Here is a 20,140-nt window from a genome sequence, read left to right as displayed (position 1 = left end):
TGACAGTACATAATAAAATGTAATAGTTTTCAAAATCAGTGTATAGTTTACATATGAAGCTAGAAAAATAATACCTGGAGAATAAGGGATATAAATAAAAACAACACATTTCTATTATTGTTTAAGTTGTTAAATTTAATCATTAATCGTTTAAATAATCTTATACCTTCTGTCTGATCACTTTACAGATACTGTCTACATCTTACTCTTTTGTGTCTTGAATTTCAGATTAATGGAGGCTGAGACATGAAAACTGAATGTAATACCTGACCCTAAAATGGAGTGGAAAAAAAAATGTGTCAGTGGACAAAAAGGGAATTTGGGTGGTAAGTTATTCTATCAAAATAATTTTGCTGAACTGTGCCATGGCCATTTAATATCCCTTTTCTTAGGAATTGCATGCTTAAGTATTTAGAGGTAAAAGGCCATGATACGTGTAACTTACCTTCAGGTGGTTCAGGGGGGAAAAAAAAGGCATACCCACAGCGTAAATACACATAGTAAAGCAAACGGAATCGTGTTATTTGTCTCATTCTTCCAACTTTTCTGTATCTTGAAATTACTTCTGTATTTGAAGCTATTTCCAAAGTTAAAAACTTTTGCTTTAATTATGTTGAAGCCCCAAATTTCTTAAAATTGAAAACATGTACACTAAGTAAAATGTCTGGCTGGGCTTCTCTAAGGTTTTGTACATTCCTAAAGTTTCTAATTTCTCCTGCTCCCTTTGCCACAAATACACGCAGACCCAACACATTTTCATTGTACAAACCATACACCATTCTGATCAAATCCTAGAAGAAAAAATCTAAACGTTTTATGGACATTGAGAAGTGAGGATGGGCATTTTCTAAGGAAGGATTTAACATCCGCAGAAACATCCATCCCTTCCTCATTAGCCCTGTCAATGGCTCAACTCTTATGGAAATGAGGCAGTAAAAGGAAGTGAGACCTCAAGAGAGCTCTGTGTTCTCCTGGAGATGCCCCAAGACAGTATTTTCCAGACAAATGAGCATTCACTATTGCTTGGTAAAACACAAAGGAGTGGCACATGGATGCGGCCGCGCTAATCCACTTCATATATTCTGGAGGAAATGACAATTTGTAATGGGGTTTGAAGAGGACAGTAAGGAGTAGGAAGGTGTCAAAACCAAAACAAATTGCTGAAGAGGGATTGTTTTTATTAAGGTCCCAGCAGCATAAAATGTAGCCTCTCTCCGCAGTCAGTAGTTCCTATTTATTTGTCATCCGTCTGCGCACAATGCCACGTGCACCCCTTTGGCCATGCACAGCAAACTCAGCAGCCCACGATTCTGTTAAATGCATTCGATTTCAAGAGTAAGAGATTTTGCTACTTTCCTCGGTAAATGACTCCAAAATGAATCATGCCCGAGTTTAATTTTTTTTCCAAATAATATTTTTAATACTTTAGAAATAAGATAGCTTCTGAAAATGAACTTCCACAATTTCTTTTACCATGACTCTTGTTAGACTCTACTTTGAAGATTTTCTGCTTCTACCAGTCATTCCTATTACGCTTCAGTCCTAAACACTAATTCCTTGATACAAAGCAAACAAGTTGTTGTCAACTAGAGGTTTTGTACAGTACGCAGTAAGAGCGCGACAAAATGCTGGGGTTTCTCCTAAGGACTATTAAGGAAGATGGGGGGAAAGAACTAAGGCTGAAACTGTCTTTCTCATGGTTGGTAAAGTGAAACTGGAGGCCACGGCTTGAATCAGACCTAAAATAAGTCTTCCTGTGTTCTTCCCGATGGGATATGCGAATGGGGTAAATCCCATCTGCTGAGGAAAGACCTTACCCAGTCTCAGGCCTTTCCTGCTCCGGCAGCAGGGTTGATGCCAGAGGCAAGGAGGAAGGTGCCTGCAAATTAGAGAGTCCTAACGTTTTCCCAATTTCACCAACCACTAAAGCCCAGGGAGAGACGGTGTTTGGAAAGAAGTTGAGAATCTCTATGCAACATTTCCAAAAGTCAAATGTTCCTACTCGGGCAGGGGTGGGAGGTGGTGGTGGTGCTAAAAAGGTAAAGAATGATTCCCACTCCACAGAACCCCATACTGTGCTCTGACAGTGAAGTGAGAATCAGTTAAGATCAACTAAGAGCAGCAGTAATCGTCCGTGATCAATTTAGGGTTTTTTTCCAAGTGATAACCAACATTGATTCATTAGTGAAGTACAGTTACATAATTAAAGTGATTATTATCACTAAGTTTTTACTTAGGCGCTGAGAAGTGGTGTACTTACCAGCTAATTTTCCGGTAATTAAAACAGTGTCTTCAAATAGCCATATATTTGCTTGGCTTTGCGGGAACAGTGAAAGTGTAACTGATGAATATACTGTGAAATATAGCACAATTAAAATACTTTATTAAATGTGGGGAAAAACTAGGTAAATAGTCTGTTCCAGCAGTCCCTAAAAAGTGGGGGCGGGCGGAACTGTAATAACAAGGAAAAATAAACGTAAAATATGATGGAGGGGGAGAAAAGAGGATACAATAAAGTGAGAAAAAAGGTCAGGCATCACTATTTTATTTTACTAATCCTATTTCCAGTAGTTTGTACCAAAGTGACTAATGATGTTCTCTAACCCCAGTTATATATGGTCAGGTTAAATGCTTGAATAATCCTGAAGAATCTTCCGCTATTTTCTCTATATAATGGTTACTTGTTATTTTTTTAGATCATTAGAAAGAAATATCTTGGCTCCACAGTGGAAGGTTCTCTGAGCTAGAGACTACATCCACTGCCTGCTCGTTCTCTCAACTTCCTGCATAAGGGTGCCATGCTCTTCCTCACACAGGATGGTTTGCCAGACGCTGAGCTGGCAGAGCAGGAAACAGCTGGACACATAATGGAACAAATGATCACAGGCAGCCACGGGCAGTAATACAGGAGCCAGACCTGCCTACACGAGAAAGGCGCCTTCAGCACCTGGTGGCGTAAGTGCAGATGACCTGAAAGATAACTACATTATTTCCAGATCAGAAGAAGCAGGAACAAAAGACCATTTTATAAGCAAGAACAGATCAAATAAACTTACTAAAAGTGAGTTCTCATTTGATAGCTCTCCTCTATCCAGTGTAAGTATTTGAAATTAATAGAAATAATATAATATCCCTAAATCACTTAGGACAGGATAAAAACAGATTTGCATGGGAATACGTTTCATGTTTTAAGATATTTCAAAGAGCTGTAAAGGAAATAGAGAATAAAACACAAAAAGATATGAATGGATATAAAATGAAATATACCTTTTTCCTACACTAGGAAAAGTAGACTACCAGACTAAAGTGGAATTTCAGTTCAGAATACCTTAACAGACTAATTAATGGCTTTATTAGATTGGGGAGAAAGTGTTGGGGTAGCAGCTTAGACCTTGAGATGGTAATAATTAGGGCACTTTCCCATATTTGGTTACTCTCTCAGTCACAGGTAGCTTAAAACCAGGACAGCCCTGACAGCTTAAGGTTATAAAACCTGAGGAGAATCTTCTGAACTTCACTAAAACTTATATGTACATTTCCTTTCACTGACAACATGCTTCTCATTATAAAAGGGATGAATATCCACTCTGGAAAAGTGGAGAAATAAAAGAAGAACAAGAAAGTGATGGTCATTGCAATCCTACCACAAAGACAATAACTATTAATATGTCAGTACACTCTTCCTGGACTTTTTCCTGTGATTTTTTTAAATAGTATAATATATACAGAATATTTTTACCCTGCTTTTTCATTTAAGGTAATATCATAAGCATTTCTGTCCCTCAATAGAAACTTTTCCTGGCATTTTCAAGGCTACATATTTCATTTCTTGAAGTATCAAGACTTACTGAACCACTGTACTAACAGATACTTAGATTGTTTTCATTTTCACTATTATTGCAAAAAATATTTGAATCAACATCCTTGTATATGAATATCTGTCAACTTCAGTTATTTGTCTATTTTTAGGACAGATTCCTAGCAGTGGAATACTGGTCAAAGGTTATGAAGATTTTGAAGACTTCTAACACACATATTTCAAAATTGTTACCCAGATCATTTCACAGACTTGTACTCCCACCAGCCACGGTCGAGAGTGCTCAGCATACCTCACTTTGTCAACACTGACTATGCACTTTAAAAACTTTTCTAAGGTGAAGAATTTAAAAAATGTGTATGTCTTTGGTGTACAAATCAGACTATTAAGAAGATAAAACATTTTGTCACATTTAGTGACAAATCATTAGTTTTTGTTTTGAAAATTGCTAGGTCATAATTTTGTCCATTTACCTTATTTAGGCAGGGCCTTGGTGTTTTCTTACTAATTTGTATGAATTATTTGCATATTAAGAATATTCCTCCTGGGGCACCTGGGTGGTTCAGTCGGTTAAGCATCCAACTCTTGGTTTTAGCTCAGGTCATGATCTCAGGGTCGTGAGATCGAGCCCCGCGTTAGGCTCTGTGCTCAGTGCAGTCTGCTTGAGATTCTCTGCCTCTCCCTCTCCCCCTCCTTGTGTGCTCTCTCACTCGCTCGCTCTCAAATCTTTAAAAAATATATTACTTCTTATTGTCTCATGTTTTTCCTTAGGCCTATTTCTTGAAATATAATTGACATATAGTTTATTAGCTTCAGGTTATAACATGATTCAATATTTGTATATATTGCAAAATGATCACCACATAAGTCTAGTTAATATCCACCACCGTACATAGTTACATTTTTCCCTGTGATAAGAACTTTTAAGATCTCCTCTCTTAGCAGCTTTCAAATATGCAATACCGTATTATTAACTATAGTCACCATATGGTATATTTTTTTTAAATAGTGAAATCTACTTTTTATGACCTCTTTCATTACTTTTAAGTTTAAGCAGACTATCCTAATAAAAAAATTAGATAGTTTTTTAAATTTTCTTGTATTTAATAGGATTTGATTTTCCACATTTGAACTCTATGAGCAATGTATCTGTAATATGAATCCAAATTCATTTACGCCAGATAGTTAACCAACACATCCGAACACTGCTTATGAATACTCAGCCTTTTCTCGCTGATTCATAATGCTGCCTTAGCATAGATTACAGTTTCTTATACATGCTAGTATCTGATTTGTACCAGGGTATCACACAGTTTTAATTGAGGAGCTATACAATATTTTGGTTACTTAAAATGGCAAATTGCCTTTTCATACCTGGAAAGTGATTTCCAGGTATTTTTACATTTATTCTCTGAGGATTATTCTGCCAGGTTATTTTTAATGGATTAAATCTATAAATTAGAAGAATTGAAATCTTCACAATATTCAGGCTTTCTAAAGAAATATAATGTTTTGCCATTTATCCAGGGTTTTAGTTTTTAGGTTTTTTTAAGGTCTATAAGTAACATTTGGTAGTTTTATTTCCCCCAACACATGGTTAGTTCACACTTTTTTTTTTTTTTTTTTTTAGGTTTCCCTGCATATTTTGCTTGTCCTTGTTGTTCTGAGAGGGATTTCATTATTTTCTGTAACCACTGGCTACTTCTGTTTTACAAGAATATGTATTGATTTGTACCAACACTTATTCCACACTCAGTAATTCTGCCAAATTCCATTAATTTTGAGCATTTTAAGATTCATGCTTTGTAATTTTCCAGGGATATGATAACTGGAAATAGTAAATGTTTTGATTCTTTCTAATAGCTATTCCCCTTTTTTGGTCTGTTGATACATTTTTGCTCTGATAAGAACTTCTATAATGTAAAATAATATGGACATCTGTGTTCAGTTTCTTACTTCAATAGGATCACCTCTAATATTTTATAGTTAGTATGATTTTTAAGATATTTACCATGTTAAGGAGATCTTTGTGGTCCTCGTTTTTATGGAGCTTGTTCTTAGTTAGGCACAGATGGTGAGCTTATAAAATGCATTTCAGACAGTCGTCAATGTTATCTGGTAGTTCTAATATGTTCTAATAAAATATGTAAAATTAATAGAGTGACACATTTGACATCCTTATAATCCTGCAAAGAAGAAAAACCCTACTTGGTCTTAAGTGACATTTAAATAATGGTGAAATTCTTTTTTACTGTTCTGCTTAGGATCTTTGTATTTAGAGTTATAAGTAAGGTTGGTCTATAGAGGAGTACTTGCATGAGAGAGCGCACATAGGACAGCAGGTAACTTTGCATCATTTTGCTAGGTCTCAGAATCAAGGCTGCACTGGTTTTATAAAATGATTCGGAGTACCTTTTTTAAATAGCCTTTGAATCAAGCTATTTTTACCCAGAACGTTTTATCCACGGCTATTAGTCTATCTCATCTAAAATCAACAGTCATTTATAGTATCACAAAATTGTTTATTAGGCTTTAAAAGATTATTGCCATCAAATTTGATATAGAACATTTTTATGATTTTTAAGATTTTATATATTTTTTCATTTTCTCCTTTTACTTGCCTATTTAGATTAGCCAGATGCTGGTGTAATTTTATTTCAAAGAACTAGCATTTTGTCAATTATCTCTTCTTTGTTTTCTAATTAACATTCATCTACTTTCATCTTTATTTCCTTTTTCCCATCTTACTTTTGGTTTCTTTCATGATTCTTCTAATTTTTATTTAGTGAATAATTGTGCTTTATTTCTGTCTTTTAAAAAAAAAAAAACCTAAAGCATGTAAGACCATGAATTCACCTCGGACATACCCCATTCAGATTTTTGAGTCATGATTTCATTAAATCTCATTCACATGAATCTTAGTTTATCTAATTAATTTTTCATTTTCTTTCTCATTCTAAACTTGAACAGTGGTTCAAGAATTCAAATGTTTAATGCAAAACCAAAGGAAGTATCTAAATTCTAATAAGAACCACCACAATTTAAAAAAAAAGACAAAGACTGACTACCTCATGTATCACACTTGTAATCAGGCAGACTTGCATTCTAGTATCTGGTAGGGCCTGTCCTTCCCAATATCCAGTCACAGTAAGTCCTATCATTATTTTTTTTCCTCAGATTTATTGAGATGTAACTGACATGACAGTGTAAGCTTAAGGTATGCGTGATGATTTGATATGTGTATATATTGTGAAATGATTACAGTAACTACCGACTGGTTCCTCAGTATGCCTCTGGTACTCACCTTCTTTTCATCCCCTCTCTTGCATCAGGCTGCTGTTACCACCACCAGGAACACAACCACAGCTTTTTAGCGAGGCTCCCTGAATCTATTTTAGCCCTGCTTTTGGCCTAAACGTCATACACTGTTAAGTAAACTCAGTTTCCAAACAACTTACAGTTATTGTACTCAAGAATCTGTAATAACTGCCTTATTATTCAGCACATAAATCTAAACTTTTTGTCTCCTCTTTTGAGAGCATCCTTTCCTCATCTGGCCGCCCTGCTTCGGGCTGACCCTCTGGGCAGGCCAAGCCCCCTCCGCCACCTGTAGACAAGCTTTGTACCTGAGCAGAGCCCAAGAGCTCAGGATTCCTTCAAACCTCTGTAGGAAAAATAAATAAATAAAAACATGTTTTCTCAAACTGGCGCTCCTTCTAACCTCTCTGTATTGACTTCACATAGGTTTTCTCATTTTCAGTTTACCAGAACAAAAGAAGAAAAAAACAAACAAAAATCATTTACATTTAGTAAAGGCAAAACACTGTAAGTGCTTACTTGGCATTTTTCCAGTCTTCCAAGGCAGAGGTGTCAGCACGTAGCCATCCTTGTGAGCAATAATGGTTAAGCTGAGCCCCAGTTTATAGGGTACTTTTATCAACACTGCTCCATTGTTTTTAGTTACTGTGGAGTTTGTTTTCGTGTAGTTTACAAACACTTCTACAACTGCTTGACTCAGGTACTGGCGACTGATGATGTCATTCACCTGCACTTTCAGCATAAATACAGACACTGGAGGAGAAAAAAAGCCAGAAATGGCAGCATGTTAGATCCTAGAATGCATGTCACTGTACCTTAAAATGTCATTCAAGACATCTGAATAACAGTACAAAACTGCCGATAAAATCTGGAAATATATCATGTATGGATGGGTTGATAGAAAGAGGTACAAAAACATTCCAACAAGTTCATTATTCTTTCTAAAACTGAATACATTTGAATTTACTATTAAGACAGTATTATTCTAATTTTTTCTGCCAATAGAGAAGGGAAAAAGAAGCAGTGAATAAGGGGAAGACAGGTTCTCTCTTCAGAAAAACACATTTTTACTTGGCCTAATTCTAATGCTATCAATTAACTACTTCAAAATATAGTCAAAAGTCCTAGAATAAAATGCAATCTCGCCAAACCTAGTGCATGGCTACTCCTTTATTTTGTTCTGTCTGGAAAGCAAGGGATGTGTTTCAGATTACAAAATATCAAACAATATCCTTAAAATATCAAAGAATTATCTGTTAAATATATAACAAAGCATAGTAAGATAATAAATTGAGGAAAATCAAAAAATACCTCAAGAGGGGTATAACAATAATTTGGTAGCCGATATTGCAGCTCAATTGGTGTTGATTAGGATTTTTTACCTGACATGCTGTTCTTGCTAAAAATTTTGAGTAAAACAGGTTTTTATAAATGTATACCACAAAATAAGTCCTCATGAGGTGTTTTTTAAAGATATATTTACTTATTTTAGAGAGCATGTGCATGGCGGGGGGAAGAGCAGAGAGAGAGAGAGAATCTCAAGCTCAGTGAGGAGCGGGGAGCCCGATGCGGGGCTCCATCTCGGGGCGCTGAGATCATGACCTGAGTGGAAACCAAGAGTCAGACACTTAACTGACTGTATTCTAACTTTATTAATATAAACTAGATTTTAAATTGCTTTTGGACCATAACAAAGACATTTTAAATACAAAGAGAACTACAGCAATAATCACCCAGTCCTAGGAAAGATCTATCTAGCAATCTAGAAGAGGGCTCTGATCCCTTCAAGAATCTAAAATTGAAGTCAGATGTTATCCAAACACCATACTATATATATTCATTCTATATATGCATTTTTTAGTATATTTCCTCTCATGTATAATAATATATATAACAATTATAACCACAAGAACTAAAATATGTTGAGGATTAATGAGCCAGGCATTGTGTTAATTTTTAAGTGCATCATTCCATTTACTCTTCAAAACCCTCATTACAGAAATGTTACTGTCCTCTTCGGTGTTTAAATTGGTAACTGTGTGTTAAAGAGGTTTGTTAATCAGCCGTGGCCAGCCCACAGGACACGAACTTGGGACCTTGTGCTCTTAAGCCACTGCACTGCAGCTGCCTGATGAAACACTTACACAACTCTAGCCAGAGTGTAGACTGCAGAGATGGGAAGAATGAACTGGGAAAAGAAAAGGGAGGATTATATCCTGGACAGTCATACCTTAAAATGAGGTTCCATTAGTCTGTCTAAAAAACTGTTAATTTCCAGGACAACGATCTCATATATATTCAGAGAGAGAGAGAGAGAGAGAGAGAGAGAATAGATAACAAGGCACCACTTCCCATCATTTTGTAAGTTCATCCCATTACTCTAAAGTAAAAAAAAAAAAATCATGTTTGTAACATTTAAAATCAAAATACGAAGAAGGGCTGGGGATAAACATATTCCTAATGCCAAGCCTCACATGTATATTATCATAAAAATCTCAGTATACCTTCGTAACATATGTGATATCAAGTCCACTTTACCAGTGAAAAAATGGGGATTCAGACAGGTAATGGGGACTGTCCCCAAGGCTCACTTATATTAAGAGGCCTTGTCAGCCTTCAGTGTCCCCATGAATGACTCTAAAGCCATCGTTAACACCATATAACAGGGAGTCTTGGGGTCATACTACTAAAATTAATTCAAGGAATATAGTGTTGCAATTTCTGAGAAATGCTTATATAACATCAATTAAAAAGAAAAAAAAGAGTGTTCCCCGGCACACACACACACGCTAAACTATGTCCTCAAACTCAAGTGGGAAATAAAACTGGGGTAAAAAAATAAAAGGTTGTAATATATGTGACATGATGGCCACCTAAACCAAACATCCTTGCATAGGTCCGCCTAGTACAAGCAGCTGTCCCATTCAAAATCAGTCCCCCAGCCTCTAGCTCCTAACCCCCTCGATGAAATTTACTGAGCCACTGGCACAAAGCACCTAACTAATGGGGGCCAGAAAGATTGTCAGGACCTCGAAGCGTGGCTGAAGATACACAGAGGCTAATGGTTGCTGGCACTGAAACATCATAGAAAGTCTATGAGTGCCTACCCACTGTGCCTCCCCAAGTCTCCCTGCCCCTTCTCCTTCTGAAGGCTCGTCCTCCAGCCCTTCCTGCTGATCTGTGAGCTGTACCATAATCCTTCCCCAAAGGCCCCTTATTTCTTATAGCCAGAATTAGACATGGTTGCTTGCTTCCAAAGCTGTAAGCACAGGATGTGTTATTTAATGGGCTACTCTAACTTTTGTAAGAGAAGGTGAAGGCGGGGCACCTGGTGGCTCAGTCATTAAGTGTCTGCCTTCGGCTCGGGGCCTGATCCCAGGGTCCTGGGATCGAGCCCTGTATCGGGCTCCCTGCTCCACTGGGAGCCTGCTTCTTCCTCTCCCACTCCCCCTGCTTGTGTTCCCTCTCTCACTGGCTGTCTCTCTGTCAAATAAATAAATAAAATCTTAAAAAAAAAAAAAAGGTGAAGGAAGGAAGGATAATGTACCAAAAATAGGATAAAGCATATGAGAAGGAGACTGCAGGTAATTAAAAGGCCATTAAGATTCTCTCATAAAATTTGATAATGGGTCTTATTCCAACCAAACGTACTTACAACGGCTCCCTCGACCACCTATTTAGGAATGGGAATTTTGACTGATTTATTTTCTCCAAAGATTAATTTCAGAAATTCTCAGAGCCTTTCATTTATAGACAAATTGCAATGTGTAGTAAGATCTTGAGCTAAATTCATTAAAAAAAAATTCTGTGTATTCCATCTGTTTCATCCTGTAAAAATATGGTTGCCAAAATAAGACACTCTAAAGCCTCCTGACATTCTGAAGCTGGGTTTGATTAATAAATGTTTTCTAAAACACTTTCTAACCCAGAATGGAGGATTTTACCTCTCCACACATAATTGTTATGTTAAAGACTAAATTTGATGAGAAAATGAATATCAAATTCAGGGGGAAAAAATGACTTGCAAAGGTCAAACCTTGGCTATGTGCCTTAGCTCTCGTAGCCTCAGGACAGGATGTAACCCGGCCAGCAGAGCCCTCCCTAGCTCAAGCTGGAAAAAACTAATGATGTTTGTGACACGCACACATACACCAAGCCCAGTGCTAGAAACTTCATACGTTGTCCAATTTCATCCTATAATTCAAACCTGCAAGACCTTCCCCCTGATCTAAGGCAAGGAAACTAAGGATAAAATTGCACAAATTAAGAAGGGTAGAGACAGGATTCACAGAGGTTCATCTGACTCCAAGCCCCATGCATTCTACTCCCCACATCTCTCACTGAAAAACCTTAGATTGGGTTTTCAGCATATTCCGTAGCTTCCTTATTTCCTTCCAGCCAGTGCAGAGAAGGAAGTGCTTGATTTGCTTACCCTTTGAACCTCTCACCCCAGCCCTCCGCCTGGCTTGTCACCCCAGCATAAGCAACAGCAAAACCAGCATTGAAAAAAAAAAAAAAGTCTCAGCTGGAGGCCTGCTCACTGCAATTAAAGAAGCATGAACAATTCTTTTTCCTCCAAATAAAAGGAAAAGTTGTAAAGAATTGCTTGCTTGTGACTTAAATAGGACCCTTCTGACTTCCCTGATGTCAACAGCTCATCAGGCCAACAGGCCTGGCAACTAGAAGTTCCATATATATATATATATATGGAACAATCCCCCTTCCTAGCTCTCTCCTCCAACAAAAATACTTTGGCATTTAGTTGGGGCAGATTCTGTGACTAAATATATAATTTTCAACTACAGGGGCTTTTGTCTCCATAATCTATCTACACTTCTCCGCTGCATTTTTCAGCTTTCCGTGCACTTGGTATTTTCTCTGTCACTTAATTATAATCATTATGTCTTGCCCACATAATCTTCTTTTCAATATGTCACCATTAGTTTAAAAATGGTTCAATATCAAATGATTTCAACTGAACCCTTAGAAAACACATAATCTAGATGTTGAGAGAAACAAAAACAAAATACACATCAATGAGCCTGGTCCTGAGGTTGCTGGGGAAATTTTTAACCATCACATGATTAAAAGCATTGTTCGGTAGTGAGAATCACTAAAATTCAAAAGACGAATCTATACGTAAAGAGGTGCTCCTGAAAAAGCATGTTAGAACCAACACTAAGAACTAGACTAAAAATGAAGAGCATAAAAATAAAGTGGAATGAAATGGTTGGGAACAACTAGAAATATTCACCTACAGGGGCGACGGGGTGGCTTAGTCAGTTAAACGTCTGCCTTCGGCTCAGGTCATGATCTCAGGGTCCTGGGAACGAGCCCCATGGCAGGCTCCCCTCTCAGCAGGGAGTCTGCTTCTCCCTCTCTCTCTGTTCTTTCCCCACCCCGCTTGCATGTTCTCTTTCTCTCAAATAATCTTTTTTTTTTTAAGAAATATTCACCTATATTACTTCACCCATCAAATGTTTATTGACTGCCCACTTTGGCCCAGATCTGCTCTAGCAGGTATTGGGAATACAAACATTAAGAACACACAGTCTTGGATGCCTGGGTGGCACAGCGGTTAAGCGTCTGCCTTCGGCTCAGGGCGTGATCCTGGCGTTCTGGGATCGAGCCCCACATCAGGCTCCTCCGCTAGGAGCCTGCTTCTTCCTCTCCCACTCCCCCTGCTTGTGTTCCCTCTCTCGCTGGCTGTCTCTATCTCTGTCGAATAAATAAAATCTTAAAAAAAAAAAAAAAAAAAGAACACACAGTCTTGCCGTGAGGATTAATGTAGAATCTATGTATATAACAATTCCTATGATAAGTATCCATCTCGAAGAGAGATACCTGCACCCCCAGATTCCCTGCAGCATTATTCACGGTAGCCAAGATATGGCAACAACCTAAATGCACAACAGTGGATGAATGGATAAAGAAAATGTATATACATACAGTGGACTATTACTCAACTTTAAAATGAGAAGGAAATCCTGCCATTTGCTACAATATGGATGGACCTGCAGGACAGTATGCTAAGTGAAATAAGCCTGACACAGAAAGATACATAATGTTACGATCTCACTTATATGTGGCATCCAGAATAATCAAAATTAATAGAAGCAGAGAGTAGAATGGTGACTGCCAGGGCTGAGGGGAGAGGGAATTGATGGTCAAAGTGTACTAAGTTTCAGTGACAGAAGATAAATAAGTTCTGAAGATCTACACAGCATAGTGCCTATTGCTAATAATACTCTATTACATATTTAAAATTTGCTAAAGGGTAAATCTTTAAGTGTTCTTATCACAAAAAAGAACTGATAATAGTAATAGGTGTGGGAAGAAACTTTGCAAGGTGATGAATATGCCTATGGCCTTGATGGTGGTGGTTTCACGGGTTTAACTCCAAACTTACGGAATATATACATTAAATATATATAGCTTTTTACATGTCAAACATACCTTGATAAAGTAGTTTTTAAAAATATCAAAAAACGTGAACTTAATATTTACTTCAGAATCAATTCCCACTATCATTTTTTGAACAGGAAGAATGTCAGCATTTTTAGTTCACATCTCCAAAGTGCCTGCCCATTTATTCTCTCCTGTTTTCCATCATCTGACTTTATTGGTCCATTATAGTACAGACTTTGTGGTAGAACCCAAAAGATGACAAACTTCTGGCTACGACCCAAATCAGGCTTTATTCATTCTTCACCATTTTCATACAAGATATCTAGTCACAGAAATCGTAATTTAGAGCTAACTATACAAATATCTTGCAATGTAAACATACAAAAATCTTGTAAACAGATAACATCTGGTCCCAAATTTAAATGTCTGTGTATTTAAAACCTTCAGGAGAGACACAACAACCATGGTTTCACTAAAGAGAATGTAAGTTAATTCCCAGCTCTGCAGCCTGGCATTCAAAATCTAAGCTCTGGCCACCACCTTCCTGTCTAGCCCTAGCTCTTCAGGGGTTGACAAAGTCCAGCCTATAGCCAACTCCGACCCACCACTACCGCTGTAAAGTTTTATGGTCATACTGCCACGGTACGCATTTATGTATGGCCTCTGGCTGCTTCTGCTACGACAGCAGAGTTGATAGTTGCATCAGCCATATGGCCTACAAAGATAAACAGTTACTATCCGGCACTTCCCAGAAAAAGTTTGCAGACTTCTGCTCTATACTGTCACATAAATGGGTCAAAGGTCACTATCCGAGATTGACCCACTTGCCTGTTACATTATTCATTTCTTTCTTTTATCTGAAAATCCACCCCTTTTTTTTTTCATCTCTACCTGTCAAAATCCTACTGCATTCTTCAAAGTTTAGCTCAAATAAGTTTGCTCTTATTTTAGCCAAATGGGACCTTTCCTTCTGTACCTACTAGTCTAATGGCACAGGATACATTCTGGTCTATGCTTTGCTGTTTGTCTTTTCTGTGAGAGTAAGTTTCTTTACAGCCAATATTGTTTCAAACTCAGCCTTGTGTTTTGCCAGAGTTTAATAAAGGGCTCAGAATATGTATTCCAGGTGAATAGAACAGGGTCAGGAAGAAGAGCAGGAGAAAGAGGAGCAATGAAGGGAGAGAGGAAGAGAAAGGAAGACACAGAAAATCAGAAGTGGCCAAAGAATGGTAACTGTAGGATTTCCACAGAGGCTACCTGAAGTTACAGCCAGCTTTCCAGCTCCAGCATTGGGTAAAATTTCGAGTTTAATCCCACAGTTACCAGTGAGAAATATATTATTGCAACAATCACAACAAATAAATATTAAGTTTCCTCTTCCTTTTGGAAAATAATACTTTCCCTTCTTTTTCATAAGAGTATTTAACTTGGAAATTTTCACTAGAGATTAATAAGTAGCAAAACTTGCTAAATAAATATAATACAACTGTATTATAGCAAAGATTAAATTTAAAATTTTTACTTCTACTATGACAAAACAATACCAATATAGTTTTACAAATCTTTCCCCTAGGGTACCAGCACAATTTCCCTATTTTAATTGGAAGGAGGGTTGAAAGTTTAGGGAAAAAAGCAAGGACAACAAAGAAGCTTGTAAAGAGAAAGAACCACATTATTCACATTCTATAAAGCAGAGTGAAAAGGGCTGCAACAGTGTAATCTTTACAGCATTTCAAATATGGACACATAGCCTTCTTCTTTTAAAGGAACAGAAGACTGTTGAATTAAACACAAAAAACAACCAAACCTCACTAAAGTAGAAAAGTCGCCTTTTCAATTGCTTAAGTACCAGATTGGATCCAAAATTCTTATTGGCTCTGGAATTTAACAAAACAAAAACAAAAAAACCAAAAAAAACAAAAAACAAAAACAAGCAAAAAAACCTGTTCCTGTTTGAAACAAATTTATTTGCAGTAAATTCATATTACAGAGAAAACGTCAAATCTAAGAAGAAACAAAAGGAATAGAATAAGGACATTATCTCCAAAGGTGAAACATGTTACGAAGCAAGTAAAATACATATTTTTCTCCATTACGACCAGAGGCTTAAATGAGTATGATTCTTCAAAACTAATGACATGGATAACATAAAAAGAGTCCTCAAAGCTTAAGAATAAGCACATCGTAGGAGCGCCTGGGTGGCTCAGTCAGTTAAGCGTCTGGCTCTTGATACCGGCTCAGGTCTTAATCCTAGGGTTGTGAGTTCAAGCCCACGTTGGGCTCCATGCTGTGAAGCCTACTTTAAAAATAAAAACAAGCACATTGCAAACGACTCAATAGGGAACAAATGAGAGGGCTGGGCCATTAGCACGTGGATGCAGTTGCTTCTTGCCTACCTACCCAAAAGGCCTTTCCTGAATGGAAATAAATCAGTCTGACTCTAGCTCCTAAAACATATGGTCCAAGCTCACTCCAGAGTCATTTCGCATTCTTTTATCTTTTCTTCCCAATTTTTCATCCTGCCTCATAATCACTGAAAATTACTCCTTCGCTCACTCACAGATTCACTCAACATTCATTTACAAACTATGCTATACACGGAGGCACTAAATGTAGGGCCACAGAAGATCCTAGAGCCCAGAGAAGAAAAGTTAAGGATCAGTTCTTCACTTGTTTGCAAAAGCATTGGTCATGGCTGCTGCAGAAGTACCGGGCATCTAGCTCAGAAGGAGGTGGAGGAAAGGGCTTGACAAGCTCAAACAGCACGCCCTACTGCTCCAGGCGTATCAAACAGCATTCATCAGTAACAAACACATTCCAAGGGCCACATTCCCAGGGTCGAGCCAAGAAGAAGTCACAGGTCCAGGCCCCACTGGACACATGCAAGGACTGAGCAACCAAATCTTCTGTGCTAACACTCTTCCCACACCGTACTTTGCCATAATCCCTTCTTAACATACTATATAATTTACTCATTATGTTCACTTTCTGTTTCCCCTACTAGTATGTTAGCTCTGTGACGTCATGGACTTTTTTGTCTTATTCACTCCTGTATCCTCAAATAACAATCCTGAATTTTGAATGAATGACTGAATTAGAGGATGAATACCTTATTCTGATACCAGTAAGACCACCGGCTCAGGGGACTTCATTGCAAGGGAGGATGCACAAGTGAGAAATGAGGTAGAGGAGCCTCAAGGGAGAGGGTGGGGCAAGGAGATGCTTGAGCTACGCCTCTGTGCACAGACTATGTGTAAGTTACGTACTTCAGGCTAAGCACACATCCTGCGACTCTTTACCACCTCTTCCTTCAGTTACTGCTTTCAACAGATATATTCATTCTTGTAATATTGAGAAAGAACTTCAAGAAACAAGATTAGGGCAACCATTGTTGCTTTTCTTTAGAAAAAGCAATTATAAAGGCACCTGGGTGGCTCCATTGGTTAAGCATCTGACTCTTGATTTCAGCTCAGGTTATGACCTCTGGGTCCTGAGATCAAGCCCCACCTTGGGCTCCACACTGCGGGGGAGTCTACTTTGAGAATTCTCTCTGCCTCTCCCTGCCCCCCCTCCCGGCTCACACACACACACACACACACACACACTCTCTCTCTCTCTCTCTCTCTCTCAAATAAGTAAATCTTAAAAAAGAAAAAGAAAAGCAATTATATGAAGATTAGGTTCCACCAACTATTACTCAACTTTAAGCAATTTGTTGGATAATACTCCAGTGTAGCACCAAGAAGCCAAAATGAAGTTGGAAATAAAAATGGAAACAAGTAATATAGGTGAAAACAAAAAGACTGCCATAATGTAAAAAGCCCCATTTGGGAAAACAACCAAAGAATATTTTTAATATAAAGTTTTTATAAAATCTATTTCACAAAGACTTAATGTTTCTTAATAAATTGTTATTAAAAGGAATAACCATTAGGAATCTTTGACTAGTTGGTGTTTTCCTCTGAGTGTTTCAAATACATTGATGATGGTATATGGGAGAAACAAGAACTTTGGAGACCCATCACTGTTCCCTCTCATGAATGTCACAATGGAAATCGGGTTAGATGTGTTAGCTAGGGAACAATACCCCTAGCATGTTGGGGATGATTTCAGCATGTTACCTCATTCGGACACAGACTACTATAGCCTCCTTCTCAATTTAATGACTCAGTGTTAAGAATTCCCAATTAGTAGAATTTATGAAGTCTAAAGAGGACTATGTCATCCAGGCCAAAAAAGAGAATCAAGTTATTGCTATTTATATACCATCCTAAAAAGGATTTAGCATACCAAGCCAAAAATATCCCCTCAAAATTATCCCCCAGAAATATTTCCCACCAAGTGTCTAGAAAGGACGTAAAATCTCCAAACTGCAAATAACTGTAGAGTGTGATTACTATTTTGCAAAATCCTAAGCCAGGGGGCCTGAAGCAAGAGAGGACTACTGCTGAAGTCCACGTTAACACATTTCTCTAGTCTGGGCTTTAAGGTAGGTCACCTGTCTGTGCCAACTGGGATGGCCAGCAGCCTCCCCCACCTGCCGGAACTATCTAGCACCAGCCAAACACCGGTATCTCTAAATGCCACGTATCAGGACAGCCTGCTCTTTATCCTGCAGCAGGAAATTCTTCTTTACCATTGTTTATGAGACAAAGTCAAATTTTAAAGACAACTTGGAATCACAGAATACGGTACTGTAAAGTACTTGTTAGTACAGCACCTTGAGTTTAATTAAGCACTTTTTCTTCAGTACCTATTTTTACCATATCTTAATGCTGCAAAGAAATAGCGTGACTCATCTCCTCTCTTGGAATGTATCCCCAGGCTTAGCAGTTGAATATCTAAAGCCAATGACGTAATCAATGAATATTTAGTAAACAAATCTTCTGTAATACCTAAAATAGAAAAACATCAAAAGCCTGAGATTTGGGGCCACAGTTCCCACACTGTGCTCAAAGCCATCAAAGGGGACATAAATTCACAGGGGTAAATTTTCATGCAGGCACAATGATAACATCTGTTGGACATCACACAAGCCGGGGTGAGTCCATAATTCAAGGTACTACCCTCAAATCAATGACATTACATCATTGTAAAGTGGGGTGTTCGGTGATTGCTCTGATAAAAAGCAAATATTGCATGAGAATGAATGTCGAACAGGAAAGGAAGACAGCAGTGTTCAATCTCATTCTGAGGGCTGAGAAGTCATGCCCTGTCTAAAAAATAACAGCCCATTAAGTAATTAGCAAGTGTGTATTATTTTTTTCAAATGACTACTAAGTTGTTAAGTTGTTAAATCACACACACAAAAAAATTACTGAGACACTAAAGGGTCTGTGAGCCAAGAAAGTTTAGGAACCTCTGTATCTGTTTGCTACACAATTTCGTTAAGTACCTACTATATGTAAGGTCTGTACTAGTCACTGTGAGAGACGCAAAGATGTCAGTTGCCTTCAAATATGTACACAAAAGAGTCAAATGGAAAGAGAGATGGTACCAAGACGAGAGCATGTAAAGTGCTTGTAGGATTAAACTACTCTGGTTAACAGTGTTAAGCAAGAAATGAGTCACATGTGAATTCTGAATGTACATCTTTCTACAATGTGCCTGTTCATTTTATTGTCTTAGTATAAACATTCCAGGAAACAACTGTTTTTTGAAAACACATGTGTTGTAAACACATATGTGTCTACGTAACCCTTTTCTGAATGCATGACTAATTGTTTGAATGAACAAAAAAGTGAAATATTCAATGAACCTCTTACAAAACCTCAAGATTATCAGTTAGTATAATGTGTTACTATTGCTACCTTTTCCAGTACACTCAACTCCCTTGGCCTAGGACAGTGGTCCTCAACCCTGTGTAAACATTAAAATCATCTCGGGGATCCTTTGCTAAATTCCCAGCCCCCACTCCAGTCCAATTAAGGCACGATCACTGCAGATGGGGTCCAGGGAATCAGATTTTTAAAAGGTCCCAGATGATTCTAATGCACAGCCAAGGTTGAGAACCACTGACCTACGATAAAAAATAAGCATATCCCAAAGGGAGAGGGATATGACCTAATGCCATCCTCTTCAGTTCAATTGTTCTGTTTCTTTTAATATAAAAGGATTTAAATTACTTCTCTTGGATTGCAATGGGCGTGCCCATTTACTCTGTGGCTTGCTGGCAGCCCCTCTGTTGCACAGCCCCCAGAGAATGGGAGCTGTAGGATACTGACGCGAAAGAAACCTGACCTTAGTGGCTACATCTCCTCATAGTTACTGCTAGTCCTTATCTCTGTGTCCTCATATTTAGAAGGGTTTGGCTTCACTCAATATTTTTCATTAGTTTTTTTTTAAATGTATATAGAAAATTTAGAAAATACAGAAAAAATAGAGAATAAAAGTTACTTCCTAATACAATTTCTCAAATTGTTAGATTCCATCCAGTACTTTGAAAAGCATACTGAAAAAAAAACCAGATTTACAAGATTATATTGTGTATATGTGTATAACTGTGTATGTGGTTATATAAGCGTGAAGTAAGGTGTTAAGGAAACTCACCAAATTACTATTGACTATATCAGTTGGGTCATGGCTGGGGGAGCAGGA

General features: G+C 37.8%; 1 protein-coding gene across 2 annotated transcripts in view; it reads right to left on the bottom strand.

The window, feature by feature from the left end:
• Window positions 1-20,140, bottom strand: part of FAM171B (family with sequence similarity 171 member B) — a 61,778-nt gene that overhangs the window by 17,534 nt on the left and 24,104 nt on the right. Inside the window, exons 2-3 of one of the 2 annotated variants that reach the window (XM_026492374.4) lie at window positions 7,655-7,888; window positions 2,261-2,353 (exon numbers count right to left, since the gene is read on the bottom strand). In XM_026492374.4, coding sequence (XP_026348159.1) covers window positions 2,261-2,353; window positions 7,655-7,888 — 327 coding nt within the window. The remainder of the gene's footprint in view (window positions 1-2,260; window positions 2,354-7,654; window positions 7,889-20,140) is intronic. The other variant, XM_044381350.3, reaches the window with a different exon arrangement.

Source organism: Ursus arctos, unplaced genomic scaffold (assembly GCF_023065955.2).
Source record: "Ursus arctos isolate Adak ecotype North America unplaced genomic scaffold, UrsArc2.0 scaffold_1, whole genome shotgun sequence".
Taxonomy (NCBI): Eukaryota; Metazoa; Chordata; class Mammalia; order Carnivora; family Ursidae; genus Ursus; species Ursus arctos.
This window is presented reverse-complemented; position numbering and strand designations above follow the sequence as displayed.